Here is a 15,000-nt window from a genome sequence, read left to right as displayed (position 1 = left end):
GTGGTTTACAGTAGGGTTGGTATTTACCTGGCTGTGGTTTACAGTAGGGTTGGTATTTACCTGGCTGTGGTTTACAGTAGGGTTGGTATTTACCTGGCTGTGGTTTACAGTAGGGTTGGTATTTACCTGGCTGTGGTTTACAGTAGGGTTGGTATTTACCTGGCTGTGGTTCACAGTAGGGTTGGTATTTACCTGGCTGTGGTTTACAGTAGGGTTGGTATTTACCTGGCTGTGGTTTACAGTAGGGTTGGTATTTACCTGGCTGTGGTTTACAGTAGGGTTGGTATTTACCTGGCTGTGGTTTACAGTAGGGTTGGTATTTACCTGGCTGTGGTTTACAGTAGGGTTGGTATTTACCTGGCTGTGGTTTACAGTAGGGTTGGTATTTACCTGGCTGTGGTTTACAGTAGGGTTGGTATTTACCTGGCTGTGGTTTACAGTAGGGTTGGTATTTACCTGGCTGTGGTTTACAGTAGGGTTGGTATTTACCTGGCTGTGGTTTACAGTAGGGTTGGTATTTACCTGGCTGTGGTTTACAGTAGGGTTGGTATTTACCTGGCTGTGGTTTACAGTAGGGTTGGTATTTACCTGGCTGTGGTTTACAGTAGGGTCGGTATTTACCTGGCTGTGGTTTGTAGAAGGGTTGGTATTTACCTGGCTGTGGTTTACAGTAGGGTCGGTATTTACCTGGCTGTGGTTTACAGTAGGGTCGGTATTTACCTGGCTGTGGTCTGTATAAGGGTTGGTATTTACCTGGCTGTGGTTTACAGTAGGGTCGGTAGTTACCTGGCGGTGGTTTACAGTAGGGTCGGTAGTTACATGGCTGTGGTTTACAGTAGGGTCGGTATTTACCTGGCTGTGGTTTACAGTAGGGTTGGTATTTACCTGGCTGTGGTCTGTAGAAGGGTTGGTATTTACCTGGCTGTGGTTTGTAGCAGGGTTGGTATTTACCTGGCTGTGGTTTGTAGAAGGGTTGGTATTTACCTGGCTGTGGTCTGTAGAAGGGTTGGTATCTACCTGGCTGTGGTTTGTAGAAGGGTTGGTATTTACCTGGCTGTGGTTTGTAGAAGGGTTGGTATTTACCTGGCTGTGGTCTGTAGAAGGGTTGGTATTTACCTGGCTGTGGTTTGTAGAAGGGTTGGTATTTACCTGGCTGTGGTTTACAGAAGGGTTGGTATTTACCTGGCTGTGGTTTACAGTAGGGTCGGTAGTTACCTGGCGGTGGTTTACAGTAGGGTCGGTAGTTACATGGCTGTGGTTTACAGTAGGGTCGGTATTTACCTGGCTGTGGTTTACAGTAGGGTTGGTATTTACCTGGCTGTGGTCTGTAGAAGGGTTGGTATTTACCTGGCTGTGGTTTGTAGCAGGGTTGGTATTTACCTGGCTGTGGTTTGTAGAAGGGTTGGTATTTACCTGGCTGTGGTCTGTAGAAGGGTTGGTATCTACCTGGCTGTGGTTTGTAGAAGGGTTGGTATTTACCTGGCTGTGGTTTGTAGAAGGGTTGGTATTTACCTGGCTGTGGTCTGTAGAAGGGTTGGTATTTACCTGGCTGTGGTTTGTAGAAGGGTTGGTATTTACCTGGCTGTGGTTTACAGAAGGGTTGGTATTTACCTGGCTGTGGTTTACAGTAGGGTTGGTATTTACCTGGCTGTGGTTTACAGTAGGGTTGGTATTTACCTGGCTGTGGTTTGTAGCAGGGTTGGTATTTACCTGGCTGTGGTCTGTAGAAGGGTTGGTATCTACCTGACTGTGGTTTGTAGAAGGGTTGGTATTTACCTGGCTGTGGTTTGTAGAAGGGTTGGTATCTACCTGACTGTGGTTTGTAGAAGGGTTGGTATTTACCTGGCTGTGGTTTGTAGAAGGGTTGGTATTTACCTGGCTGTGGTTTGCAGAAGGGTCGGTATTTACCTGGCTGTGGTTTGCAGTAGGGTCGGTAGTTACCTGGCTGTGGTTTGCAGAAGGGTTGGTATTTACCTGGCTGTGGTCTGTAGAAGGGTCGGTAGTTACCTGGCTGTGGTTTACAGTAGGGTTGGTAGTTACCTGGCTGTGGTCTGTAGAAGGGTTGGTAGTTACCTGGCTGTGGTTTACAGTAGGGTCAGTAATTACCTGGCTGTGGTTTACAGTAGGGTCGGTAGTTACCTGGCGGTGGTTTACAGTAGGGTCGGTATTTACCTGGCTGTGGTTTAAAGTAGGGTTGGTATTTACCTGGCTGTGGTCTGTAGAAGGGTTGGTATTTACCTGGCTGTGGTTTGTAGCAGGGTTGGTATTTACCTGGCTGTGGTTTGTAGAAGGGTTGGTATTTACCTGGCTGTGGTCTGTAGAAGGGTTGGTATCTACCTGGCTGTGGTTTGTAGAAGGGTTGGTATTTACCTGGCTGTGGTTTGTAGAAGGGTTGGTATTTACCTGGCTGTGGTCTGTAGAAGGGTTGGTATTTACCTGGCTGTGGTCTGTAGAAGGGTTGGTATTTACCTGGCTGTGGTCTGTAGAAGGGTTGGTATCTACCTGACTGTGGTTTGTAGAAGGGTTGGTATTTACCTGGCTGTGGTTTGTAGAAGGGTTGGTATTTACCTGGCTGTGGTTTGCAGAAGGGTCGGTATTTATCTGGCTGTGGTTTGCAGAAGGGTTGGTAGTTACCTGGCTGTGGTTTACAGTAGGGTTGGTATTTACCTGGCTGTGGTTTGTAGCAGGGTTGGTATTTACTTGGCTGTGGTTTGTAGAAGGGTTGGTATTTACCTGGCTGTGGTTTGTAGAAGGGTCGGTATTAACCTGGCTGTGGTTTGCAGTAGGGTCGGTATTTACCTGGCTGTGGTTTACAGTAGGGTCGGTAGTTACCTGGCTGTGGTTTACAGTAGGGTCGGTATTTACCTGGCTGTGGTTTACAGTAGGGTCGGTAGTTACCTGGCTGTGGTTTGCAGAAGGGTCGGTATTTACCTGGCTGTGGTTTGCAGTAGGGTCGGTAGTTACCTGGCTGTGGTCTGTAGAAGGGTTGGTAGTTACCTGGCTGTGGGTTGCAGTAGGGTCGGTAGTTACCTGGCTGTGGTTTGCAGTAGGGTCGGTATTTACCTGGCTGTGGGTTGCAGTAGGGTCGGTATCTACCTGGCTGTGGGTTGCAGTAGGGTCGGTATCTACCTGGCTGTGGGTTGCTGTAGGGTCGGTATCTACCTGGCTGTGGGTTGCTGTAGGGTCGGTATCTACCTGGCTGTGGGTTGCTGTAGGGTCGGTAGTTACCTGGCTGTGGTTTGCAGTAGGGTCGGTATCTACCTGGCTGTGGGTTGCAGTAGGGTCGGTATCTACCTGGCTGTGGGTTGCAGTAGGGTCGGTATCTACCTGGCTGTGGGTTGCTGTAGGGTCGGTATCTACCTGGCTGTGGGTTGCTGTAGGGTCGGTACCTACCTGGCTGTGGTTTGCAGTAGGGTTGGTATTTACCTGGCCGTGGTTTGCAGAAGGGTCGGTAGTTACCTGGCTGTGGTTTACAGTAGGGTCAGTAGTTACCTGGCTGTGGTTTGCAGTAGGGTTGGTATTTACCTGGCTGTGGTTTGTAGAAGGGTTGGTATTTACCTGGCTGTGGTTTGTAGAAGGGTTGGTATTTACCTGGCTGTGGTCTGTAGAAGGGTTGGTATTTACCTGGCTGTGGTTTGTAGAAGGGTTGGTATTTACCTGGCTGTGGTCTGTAGAAGGGTTGGTATCTACCTGACTGTGGTTTGTAGAAGGGTTGGTATTTACCTGGCTGTGGTTTGTAGAAGGGTTGGTATTTACCTGGCTGTGGTTTGCAGAAGGGTCGGTATTTATCTGGCTGTGGTTTGCAGAAGGGTCGGTATTTACCTGGCTGTGGTCTGTAGAAGGGTCGGTAGTTACCTGGCTGTGGTTTACAGTAGGGTTGGTATTTACCTGGCTGTGGTTTGTAGAAGGGTTGGTATTTACCTGGCTGTGGTTTGTAGAAGGGTCGGTATTAACCTGGCTGTGGTTTGCAGTAGGGTCGGTATTTACCTGGCTGTGGTTTACAGTAGGGTCGGTAGTTACCTGGCTGTGGTTTACAGTAGGGTCGGTATTTACCTGGCTGTGGTTTACAGTAGGGTCGGTAGTTACCTGGCTGTGGTTTGCAGAAGGGTCGGTATTTACCTGGCTGTGGTTTGCAGTAGGGTCGGTAGTTACCTGGCTGTGGTCTGTAGAAGGGTTGGTAGTTACCTGGCTGTGGGTTGCAGTAGGGTCGGTATCTACCTGGCTGTGGGTTGCTGTAGGGTCGGTATCTACCTGGCTGTGGGTTGCTGTAGGGTCGGTATCTACCTGGCTGTGGGTTGCTGTAGGGTCGGTAGTTACCTGGCTGTGGTTTGCAGTAGGGTCGGTATCTACCTGGCTGTGGGTTGCAGTAGGGTCGGTATCTACCTGGCTGTGGGTTGCAGTAGGGTCGGTATCTACCTGGCTGTGGGTTGCTGTAGGGTCGGTATCTACCTGGCTGTGGGTTGCTGTAGGGTCGGTACCTACCTGGCTGTGGTTTGCAGTAGGGTTGGTATTTACCTGGCCGTGGTTTGCAGAAGGGTCGGTAGTTACCTGGCTGTGGTTTGTAGAAGGGTTGGTATTTACCTGGCTGTGGTTTGTAGAAGGGTTGGTATTTACCTGGCTGTGGTTTGCAGAAGGGTCGGTATTTATCTGGCTGTGGTTTGCAGAAGGGTCGGTATTTACCTGGCTGTGGTCTGTAGAAGGGTCGGTAGTTACCTGGCTGTGGTTTACAGTAGGGTTGGTATTTACCTGGCTGTGGTTTGTAGAAGGGTTGGTATTTACCTGGCTGTGGTTTGTAGAAGGGTCGGTATTAACCTGGCTGTGGTTTGCAGTAGGGTCGGTATTTACCTGGCTGTGGTTTACAGTAGGGTCGGTAGTTACCTGGCTGTGGTTTACAGTAGGGTCGGTATTTACCTGGCTGTGGTTTACAGTAGGGTCGGTAGTTACCTGGCTGTGGTTTGCAGAAGGGTCGGTATTTACCTGGTTGTGGTTTGCAGTAGGGTCGGTAGTTACCTGGCTGTGGTCTGTAGAAGGGTTGGTAGTTACCTGGCTGTGGGTTGCAGTAGGGTCGGTAGTTACCTGGCTGTGGTTTGCAGTAGGGTCGGTATTTACCTGGCTGTGGGTTGCAGTAGGGTCGGTATCTACCTGGCTGTGGGTTGCAGTAGGGTCGGTATCTACCTGGCTGTGGGTTGCTGTAGGGTCGGTATCTACCTGGCTGTGGGTTGCTGTAGGGTCGGTATCTACCTGGCTGTGGGTTGCTGTAGGGTCGGTAGTTACCTGGCTGTGGTTTGCAGTAGGGTCGGTATCTACCTGGCTGTGGGTTGCAGTAGGGTCGGTATCTACCTGGCTGTGGGTTGCAGTAGGGTCGGTATCTACCTGGCTGTGGGTTGCTGTAGGGTCGGTATCTACCTGGCTGTGGGTTGCTGTAGGGTCGGTACCTACCTGGCTGTGGTTTGCAGTAGGGTTGGTATTTACCTGGCCGTGGTTTGCAGAAGGGTCGGTAGTTACCTGGCTGTGGTTTACAGTAGGGTCGGTAGTTACCTGGCTGTGGTTTACAGTAGGGTTGGTATCTACCTGGCTGTGGTTTACAGTAGGGTCGGTATCTACCTGGCTGTGGTTTGCAGAAGGGTTGGTATTTACCTGGCTGTGGTTTGCAGTAGGGTTGGTATTTACCTGGCTGTGGTTTACAGTAGGGTCGGTATCTACCTGGCTGTGGGTTGCAGTAGGGTCGGTATCTACCTGGCTGTGGGTTGCAGTAGGGTCGGTATCTACCTGGCTGTGGGTTGCAGTAGGGTCGGTACCTACCTGGCTGTGGGTTGCAGTAGGGTCGGTAACTACCTGGCTATGGGTTGCAGTAGGGTCGGTATCTACCTGGCTGTGGGTTGCAGTAGGGTCGGTACCTACCTGGCTGTGGGTTGCAGTAGGGTCGGTAGTTACCTGGCTGTGGGTTGCAGTAGGGTCGGTAACTACCTGGCTGTGAGTTGCAGTAGGGTCGGTACCTACCTGGCTGTGAGTTGCAGTAGGGTCGGTACCTACCTGGCTGTGGGTTGCAGTAGGGTCGGTACCTACCTGGCTGTGGGTTGCAGTAGGGTCGGTAGTTACCTGGCTGTGGGTTGCAGTAGGGTCGGTAACTACCTGGCTGTGGGTTGCAGTAGGGTCGGTACCTACCTGGCTGTGGGTTGCTGTAGGGTCGGTACTCGTGGTCCATGGCTGTGGGTTGCAGTAGGGTCGGTATCTACCTGGCTGTGGGTTGCAGTAGGGTCGGTATCTACCTGGCTGTGGGTTGCAGTAGGGTCGGTACCTACCTGGCTGTGGGTTGCAGTAGGGTCGGTACCTACCTGGCTGTGGGTTGCAGTAGGGTCGGTATCTACCTGGCTGTGGGTTGCAGTAGGGTCGGTATCTACCTGGCTGTGGGTTGCAGTAGGGTCGGTATCTACCTGGCTGTGGGTTGCAGTAGGGTCGGTATCTACCTGGCTGTGGGTTGCAGTAGGGTCGGTACCTACCTGGCTGTGGGTTGCAGTAGGGTCGGTATCTACCTGGCTGTGGGTTGCAGTAGGGTCGGTACCTACCTGGCTGTGGGTTGCAGTAGGGTCGGTAACTACCTGGCTGTGAGTTGCAGTAGGGTCGGTACCTACCTGGCTGTGGGTTGCAGTAGGGTCGGTACTCGTGGTCCATGGCTGTGGGTTGCAGTAGGGTCGGTATCTACCTGGCTGTGGGTTGCAGTAGGGTCGGTACCTACCTGGCTGTGGGTTGCAGTAGGGTCGGTACCTACCTGGCTGTGGGTTGCAGTAGGGTCGGTACCTACCTGGCTGTGGGTTGCAGTAGGGTCGGTACCTACCTGGCTGTGGGTTGCAGTAGGGTCGGTACTCGTGGTCCATGGCGCAGGCCAGCATCTTCAGAAGGCGGTGCACGGCGCTGCTGTTGAGCCGTAAGTCCAGAGGTCCGACCACCAGCCGCTTGACAGACGTCTCTTGGACAGGGGGGACCGGTTCTTCCTTAGGCCCTGTCGCCATGGTGAAGTCCTGCTGCCCAACACACACTGGGACAGAGACACAGAGGGTCAGAACCACACACACACTGGGACAGAGAGAGACAGAGGATCAGAACCACACACACACTGGGACAGAGACACAGAGGGTCAGAACCACACACACACTGGGACAGAGAGAGACAGAGGGTCAGAACCACACACACACTGGGACAGAGAGACAGAGGGTCAGAACCACACACACACTGGGGCAGAGCGAGACAGAGGGTCAGAACCACACACACACTGGGACAGAGAGACAGAGGATCAGAACCACACACACACTGGGACAGAGACACAGAGGGTCAGAACCACACACACACTGGGACAGAGACACAGAGGGTCAGAACCACACACACACTGGGACAGAGGGTCAGAACCACACACACACTGGGACAGAGACACAGAGGGTCAGAACCACACACACACTGGGACAGAGAGAGACAGAGGATCAGAACCACACACACACTGGGACAGAGACACAGAGGGTCAGAACCACACACACACTGGGACAGAGACACAGAGGGTCAGAACCACACACACACTGGGACAGAGGGTCAGAACCACACACACACTGGGACAGAGACACAGAGGGTCAGAACCACACACACACTGGGACAGAGACACAGAGGGTCAGAACCACACACACACTGGGACAGAGACACAGAGGGTCAGAACCACAGACACACTGGGACAGAGAGACAGAGGATCAGAACCACACACACACTGGGACAGAGAGAGACAGAGGGTCAGAACCACACACACACTGGGACAGAGAGACACAGAGGGTCAGAACCACACACACACTGGGACAGAGAGACAGAGGATCAGAACCACACACACACTGGGACAGAGAGAGACAGAGGGTCAGAACCACACACACACTGGGAGAGAGAGACAGAGGGTCAGAACCACACACACACTGGGACAGAGACACAGAGGGTCAGAACCACACACACACTGGGACAGAGACACAGAGGGTCAGAACCACACACACACTGGGACAGAGACACAGAGGGTCAGAACCACACACACACTGGGACAGAGACACAGAGGGTCAGAACCACACACACACTGGGACAGAGAGACACAGAGGGTCAGAACCACACACACACTGGGACAGAGAGACACAGAGGGTCAGAACCACACACACACTGGGACAGAGAGAGACAGAGGGTCAGAACCACACACACACTGGGACAGAGAGAGACAGAGGGTCAGAACCACACACACACTGGGACAGAGACACAGAGGGTCAGAACCACACACACACTGGGACAGAGAGACACAGAGGGTCAGAACCACACACACACTGGGACAGAGAGACACAGAGGGTCAGAACCACACACACACACTGGGACAGAGAGACAGAGGGACAGAACCACACACACACTGGGACAGAGAGACAGAGGGTCAGAACCACACACACACTGGGACAGAGAGACACAGAGGGTCAGAACCACACACACACTGGGACAGAGAGAGACAGAGGGTCAGAACCACACACACACTGGGACAGAGAGACACAGAGGGTCAGAACCACACACACACTGGGACAGAGAGAGACAGAGGGTCAGAACCACACACACACTGGGACAGAGAGACAGAGGGTCAGAACCACACACACACTGGGACAGAGACACACAGAGGGTCAGAACCACACACACACTAGGGCAGAGACACACAGAGGGTCAGAACCACACACACACTGGGGCAGAGACACACAGAGGGTCAGAACCACACACACACTGGGACAGAGAGAGACAGAGGGTCAGAACCACACACACACTGGGACAGAGAGACAGAGGGTCAGAACCACACACACACTGGGGCAGAGCGAGACAGAGGGTCAGAACCACACACACACTGGGGCAGAGACACACAGAGGGTCAGAACCACACACACACTGGGACAGAGAGACAGAGGATCAGAACCACACACACACTGGGACAGAGAGACAGAGGATCAGAACCACACACACACTGGGACAGAGAGACAGAGAGGGTCAGAACCACACACACACTGGGACAGAGACACACAGAGGGTCAGAACCACACACACACACACACACACACACACAGAGATGCACGTACTCACACACTACACACACGTTTGCGCACACACACACACTCTCTCTCTCTCTCCTCGGCCCTCTATGTGATGTATATTCCAAATGGCCATTCTATCACTCAGCCCGTTATTCACCGCTGACACGCCGGTTACCGTTAGAATGATTTACAGCTACCTCTCTCTAATAAAACTGGATCCATTAAAACTAGGGGGCGAAGGAGAAGAGGGGACTAAACTGGATCCATTAAAACTAGGGGGCGGAGGACAAGAGGGGACTAAACTGGATCCATTAAAACTAGGGGGCGGAGGAGAAGAGGGGACTAAACTGGATCCATTAAAACTAGGGGGCGGAGGAGAAGAGGGGACTAAACTGGATCCATTAAAACTAGGGGGCGAAGGAGAAGAGGGGACTAAACTGGATCCATTAAAACTAGGGGGCGAAGGAGAAGAGTGGACTAAACTGGATCCATTAAAACTAGGGGGCGGAGGAGAAGAGGGGACTAAACTGGATCCATTAAAACTAGGGGGCGAAGGAGAAGAGGGGACTAAACTGGATCCATTAAAACTAGGGGGCGGAGGAGAAGAGGGGACTAAACTGGATCCATTAAAACTAGGGGGCGAAGGAGAAGAGGGGACTAAACTGGATCCATTAAAACTAGGGGGCGGAGGACAAGAGGGGACTAAACTGGATCCATTAAAACTAGGGGGGGGGGGGGAAGAGGGGACTAAACTGGATCCATTAAAACTAGGGGGCGGAGGAGAAGAGGGGACTAAACTGGATCCATTAAAACTAGGGGGCGGAGGAGAAGAGGGGACTAAACTGGATCCATTAAAACTAGGGGGCGGAGGAGAAGAGGGGACTAAACTGGATCCATTAAAACTAGGGGGCGAAGGAGAAGAGGGAACTAAACTGGATCCATTAAAACTAGGGGGCGAAGGAGAAGAGGGGACTAAACTGGATCCATTAAAACTAGGGGGCGGAGGAGAAGAGGGGACTAAACTGGATCCATTAAAACTAGGGGGCGGAGGAGTAGAGGGGACTAAACTGGATCTATTAAAACTAGGGGGCGGAGGAGAAGAGGGGACTAAACTGGATCCATTAAAACTAGGGGGCGGAGGAGAAGAGGGAACTAAACTGGATCCATTAAAACTAGGGGGCGGAGGAGAAGAGGGGACTAAACTGGATCCATTAAAACTAGGGGGCGGAGGAGTAGAGGGGACTAAACTGGATCTATTAAAACTAGGGGGCGGAGGAGAAGAGGGGACTAAACTGGATCCATTAAAACTAGGGGGCGGAGGAGTAGAGGGGACTAAACTGGATCCATTAAAACTAGGGGGCGGAGGACAAGAGGGGACTAAACTGGATCCAATAAAACTAGGGGGCGGAGGAGAAGAGGGGACTAAACTGGATCCATTAAAACTAGGGGGCGGAGGAGAAGAGGGGACTAAACTGGATCCATTAAAACTAGGGGGCGGAGGACAAGAGGGGACTAAACTGGATCCATTAAAACTAGGGGGCGGAGGAGAAGAGGGGACTAAACTGGATCCATTAAAACTAGGGGGCGGAGGAGAAGAGGGGACTAAACTGGATCCATTAAAACTAGGAGGCGGAGGAGAAGAGGGAACTAAACTGGATCCATTAAAACTAGGGGGCGGAGGACAAGAGGGAACTAAACTGGATCCATTAAAACTAGGGGGCGGAGGAGAAGAGGGAACTAAACTGGATCCATTAAAACTAGGGGGCGGAGGACAAGAGGGGACTAAACTGGATCTATTAAAACTAGGGGGCGGAGGAGAAGAGGGGACTAAACTGGATCCATTAAAACTAGGGGGCGGAGGACAAGAGGGGACTAAACTGGATCCAATAAAACTAGGGGGCGGAGGAGAAGAGGGGACTAAACTGGATCCATTAAAACTAGGGGGCGGAGGAGAAGAGGGGACTAAACTGGATCCATTAAAACTAGGGGGCGGAGGACAAGAGGGGACTAAACTGGATCCATTAAAACTAGGGGGCGGAGGAGAAGAGGGGACTAAACTGGATCCATTAAAACTAGGGGGCGGAGGAGAAGAGGGGACTAAACTGGATCCATTAAAACTAGGAGGCGGAGGAGAAGAGGGAACTAAACTGGATCCATTAAAACTAGGGGGCGGAGGACAAGAGGGAACTAAACTGGATCCATTAAAACTAGGGGGCGGAGGAGAAGAGGGAACTAAACTGGATCCATTAAAACTAGGGGGCGGAGGACAAGAGGGGACTAAACTGGATCCATTAAAACTAGGAGGCGGAGGAGAAGAGGGAACTAAACTGGATCTATTAAAACTAGGGGGCGGAGGACAAGAGGGAACTAAACTGGATCCATTAAAACTAGGGGGCGAAGGAGAAGATGGGACTAAACTGGATCTATTAAAACTAGGGGGCGGAGGAGAAGAGGGAACTAAACTGGATCCATTAAAACTAGGGGGCGGAGGACAAGAGGGGACTAAACTGGATCCATTAAAACTAGGGGGCGAAGGAGAAGAGGGAACTAAACTGGATCCGTTAAAACTAGGGGGGCGAAGGAGAAGAGGGAACTAAACTGGATCCATTAAAACTAGGGGGCGAAGGAGAAGAGGGGACTAAACTGGATCTATTAAAACAAGGGGGCGAAGGAGAAGAGGGGACTAAACTGGATCCATTAAAACTAGGGGGCGAAGGACAAGAGGGGACTAAACTGGATCCATTAAAACTAGGGGGCGAAGGAGAAGAGGGGACTAAACTGGATCTATTAAAACAAGGGGGCGGAGGAGAAGAGGGGACTAAACTGGATCCATTAAAACTATTAAAACAGAACACACAGAACACCGTCAGAACACACAGATTGTGTCCCAAATGGCTCACTATTCCCCATTGGTCTCTGGTCTAAAGTAGTGCACTATAAAAGGGAATAGGGTTCCATTGGGTCCTGGTCTAAAGTAGTGCACTATAATAGGGAATAGGGTTCCATTGGGTCCTGGTCTAAAGTAGTGCACTATATAGGGAATAGGGTGGGTCCTGGTCTAAAGTAGTGCACTATATAGGGAATAGGGTTCCATAGGGTTCTGGTCTAAAGTAGTGCACTATGTAGGGAATAGGGTTCCATTGGGACACAGTGAGAGGGTTCACAGGGGCAGACATGAATTCCTGTTACAACTGAATGAATGGAGGGTTCAAATTCCTGTTTGATTTTGGAGATTAAACGTGTCACTTCCTCTCCCCTGTCTGCGCTGCTATTGGCTGTGGCGGATTAAGACTAATATACACCACATGGCAGCAGTTAGAGCAGATGAAGGACGGAGAGTGATGAAATTAGCTGGGATATAAAGAATTACAACCATCTCCCATTCCTCCCTCCAAAACCATCGCATTAGTTCTCTGTGAAGTCGGAAACAGGATCGAGTTACGTTTAACCTGAAAGTCTACGCTCGTCCTGTGGCAACCGTCGGTGACTCATCTGATCGGTCGACACCGGAGAGTCTCATCACCAGAGGCTGAACACTGATAGGAAAAGCACTCCACATTGATGAACGTAACTCTAATCACCCCTGACACGATGACGCTTATCCAGACATCACGATGGGCTTGACAGATCCAACTGACACGACCAATGTTTAGTTTAATTTAGAGGATTATCTGAAGCTGACAGGAGGGGAAGCCACAGCCCAGTCAGGCTGCAGGTGGGGGAATATGAGGAGGGGGAGAGAGAGTGACAGGGGGGAGAGAGAGAGACAGGGGGGAGAGAGAGTGACAGGGGGGAGAGAGAGAGACAGGGGGGAGAGAGACAGAGAGACAGAGAGACAGAGAGACCGAGAGAGAGACCGAGAGAGAGACCGAGAGAGAGACCGAGAGAGAGACCGAGAGAGAGACAGAGAGACAGAGAGACAGAGAGACAGAGAGACAGAGAGACAGAGAGACAGAGAGACAGAGAGACAGAGAGACAGAGAGACAGAGAGACAGAGAGACAGAGAGAGAGAGACACAGAGACAGACAGACAGACAGACAGACAGACAGACAGACAGACAGACAGACAGAGAGAGAGACAGAGAGAGACAGAGAGAGAGAGAGAGAGAGAGACAGAGAGACAGAGAGAGAGAGAGACAGAGAGACAGAGAGAGAGAGAGACAGAGAGAGAGAGACAGAGAGAGAGAGACACAGAGACAGACAGACAGACAGACAGACAGACAGACAGACAGAGAGAGAGAGAGAAACAGAGAGAGAGAGAGAGAGAGAGAGGAGAGAAGAGAGAGAGAGAGAGAGGGGAGGTAGGGAGGGATTAGAGAGATTGAAAGAGAAATGAAAGGAAAGAGACAGAAAAAGGCAGGATGAACCTTCTGTTGGTCTATAGTCGTATCATGGTCTATAAACCAACATTAGATAGGGTGACCTTCTGTAGATCTATAGTCGTATCATGGTCTATAAACCAACATTAGACAGGGTGACCTTCTGTAGATCTATAGTAGTATCATGGTCTATAAACCAACATTAGACAGGGTGACCTTCTGTAGATCTATAGTAGTATCATGGTCTATAAACCAACATTAGACAGGATGACCTTCTGTAGGTCTATAGTAGTATCATGGTCTATAAACCAACATTAGACAGGATGACCTTCTGTTGGTCTATAGTAGTACCATGGTCTATAAACCAACATTAGACAGGGTGACCTTCTGTAGATCTATAGTAGTATCATGGTCTATAAACCAACATTAGACAGGATGACCTTCTGTAGGTCTATAGTAGTATCATGGTCTATAAACCAACATTAGACAGGATGACCTTCTGTTGGTCTATAGTAGTACCATGGTCTATAAACCAACATTAGACAGGGTGACCTTCTGTAGATCTATAGTAATACCATGGTCTATAAACCAACATTAGACAGGGTGACCTTCTGTAGGTCTATAGTAGTATCATGGTCTATAAACCAACATTAGACAGGGTGACCTTCTGTAGGTCTATAGTAGTATCATGGTCTATAAACCAACATTAGACAGGGTGACCTTCTGTAGGTCTATAGTAGTACCATGGTCTATAAACCAACATTAGACAGGGTGACCTTCTGTAGGTCTATAGTAGTACCATGGTCTATAAACCAACATTAGACAGGGTGACCTTCTGTAGGTCTATAGTAGTATCATGGTCTATAAACCAACATTAGACAGGGTGACCTTCTGTAGATCTATAGTAGTACCATGGTCTATAAACCAACATTAGACAGGGTGACCTTCTGTAGATCTATAGTAGTACCATGGTCTATAAACCAACATTAGACAGGGTGACCTGTCGGTCTATAGTAGTATCATGGTCTATAAACCAACATTAGACAGGGTGACCTGTCAGTCTATAGTAGTATCATGGTCTATAAACCAACATTAGACAGGGTGACCTTCTGTAGATCTATAGTAGTATCATGGTCTATAAACCAACATTAGACAGGGTGACCTTCTGTAGATCTATAGTAGTACCATGGTCTATAAACCAACATTAGACAGGGTGACCTGTCGGTCTATAGTAGTATCATGGTCTATAAACCAACATTAGACAGGGTGACCTTCTGTAGATCTATAGTAGTATCATGGTCTATAAACCAACATTAGACAGGGTGACCCGTCAGTCTATAGTAGTATCATGGTCTATAAACCAACATTAGACAGGGTGACCTTCTGTAGATCTATAGTAGTATCATGGTCTATAAACCAACATTAGACAGGGTGACCTGTCTGTCTATAGTAGTATCATGGTCTATAAACCAACATTAGACAGGGTGACCTTCTGTAGATCTATAGTAGTATCATGGTCTATAAACCAACATTAGACAGGGTGACCTTTTGTAGATCTATAGTAGTACCATGGTCTATAAACCAACATTAGACAGGGTGACCTTCTGTAG

At 50.2% G+C, this 15,000-nt stretch overlaps 1 protein-coding gene across 1 annotated transcript in view; it reads right to left on the bottom strand.

The window, feature by feature from the left end:
* The window catches only part of LOC129832791 (intermembrane lipid transfer protein VPS13B), a 239,016-nt gene that overhangs the window by 89,546 nt on the left and 134,470 nt on the right, over positions 1–15,000 (bottom strand). The window contains exon 15 of the mRNA XM_055896791.1: positions 6,836–7,036. Coding sequence (XP_055752766.1) covers positions 6,836–7,036 — 201 coding nt within the window. The remainder of the gene's footprint in view (positions 1–6,835; positions 7,037–15,000) is intronic.

Source organism: Salvelinus fontinalis, chromosome 34, assembly GCF_029448725.1.
Source record: "Salvelinus fontinalis isolate EN_2023a chromosome 34, ASM2944872v1, whole genome shotgun sequence".
NCBI lineage: Eukaryota > Metazoa > Chordata > Actinopteri > Salmoniformes > Salmonidae > Salvelinus > Salvelinus fontinalis.
Note: the sequence above shows the minus strand (reverse complement) of the source record. Positions and strands in the feature narration are given on the sequence as shown.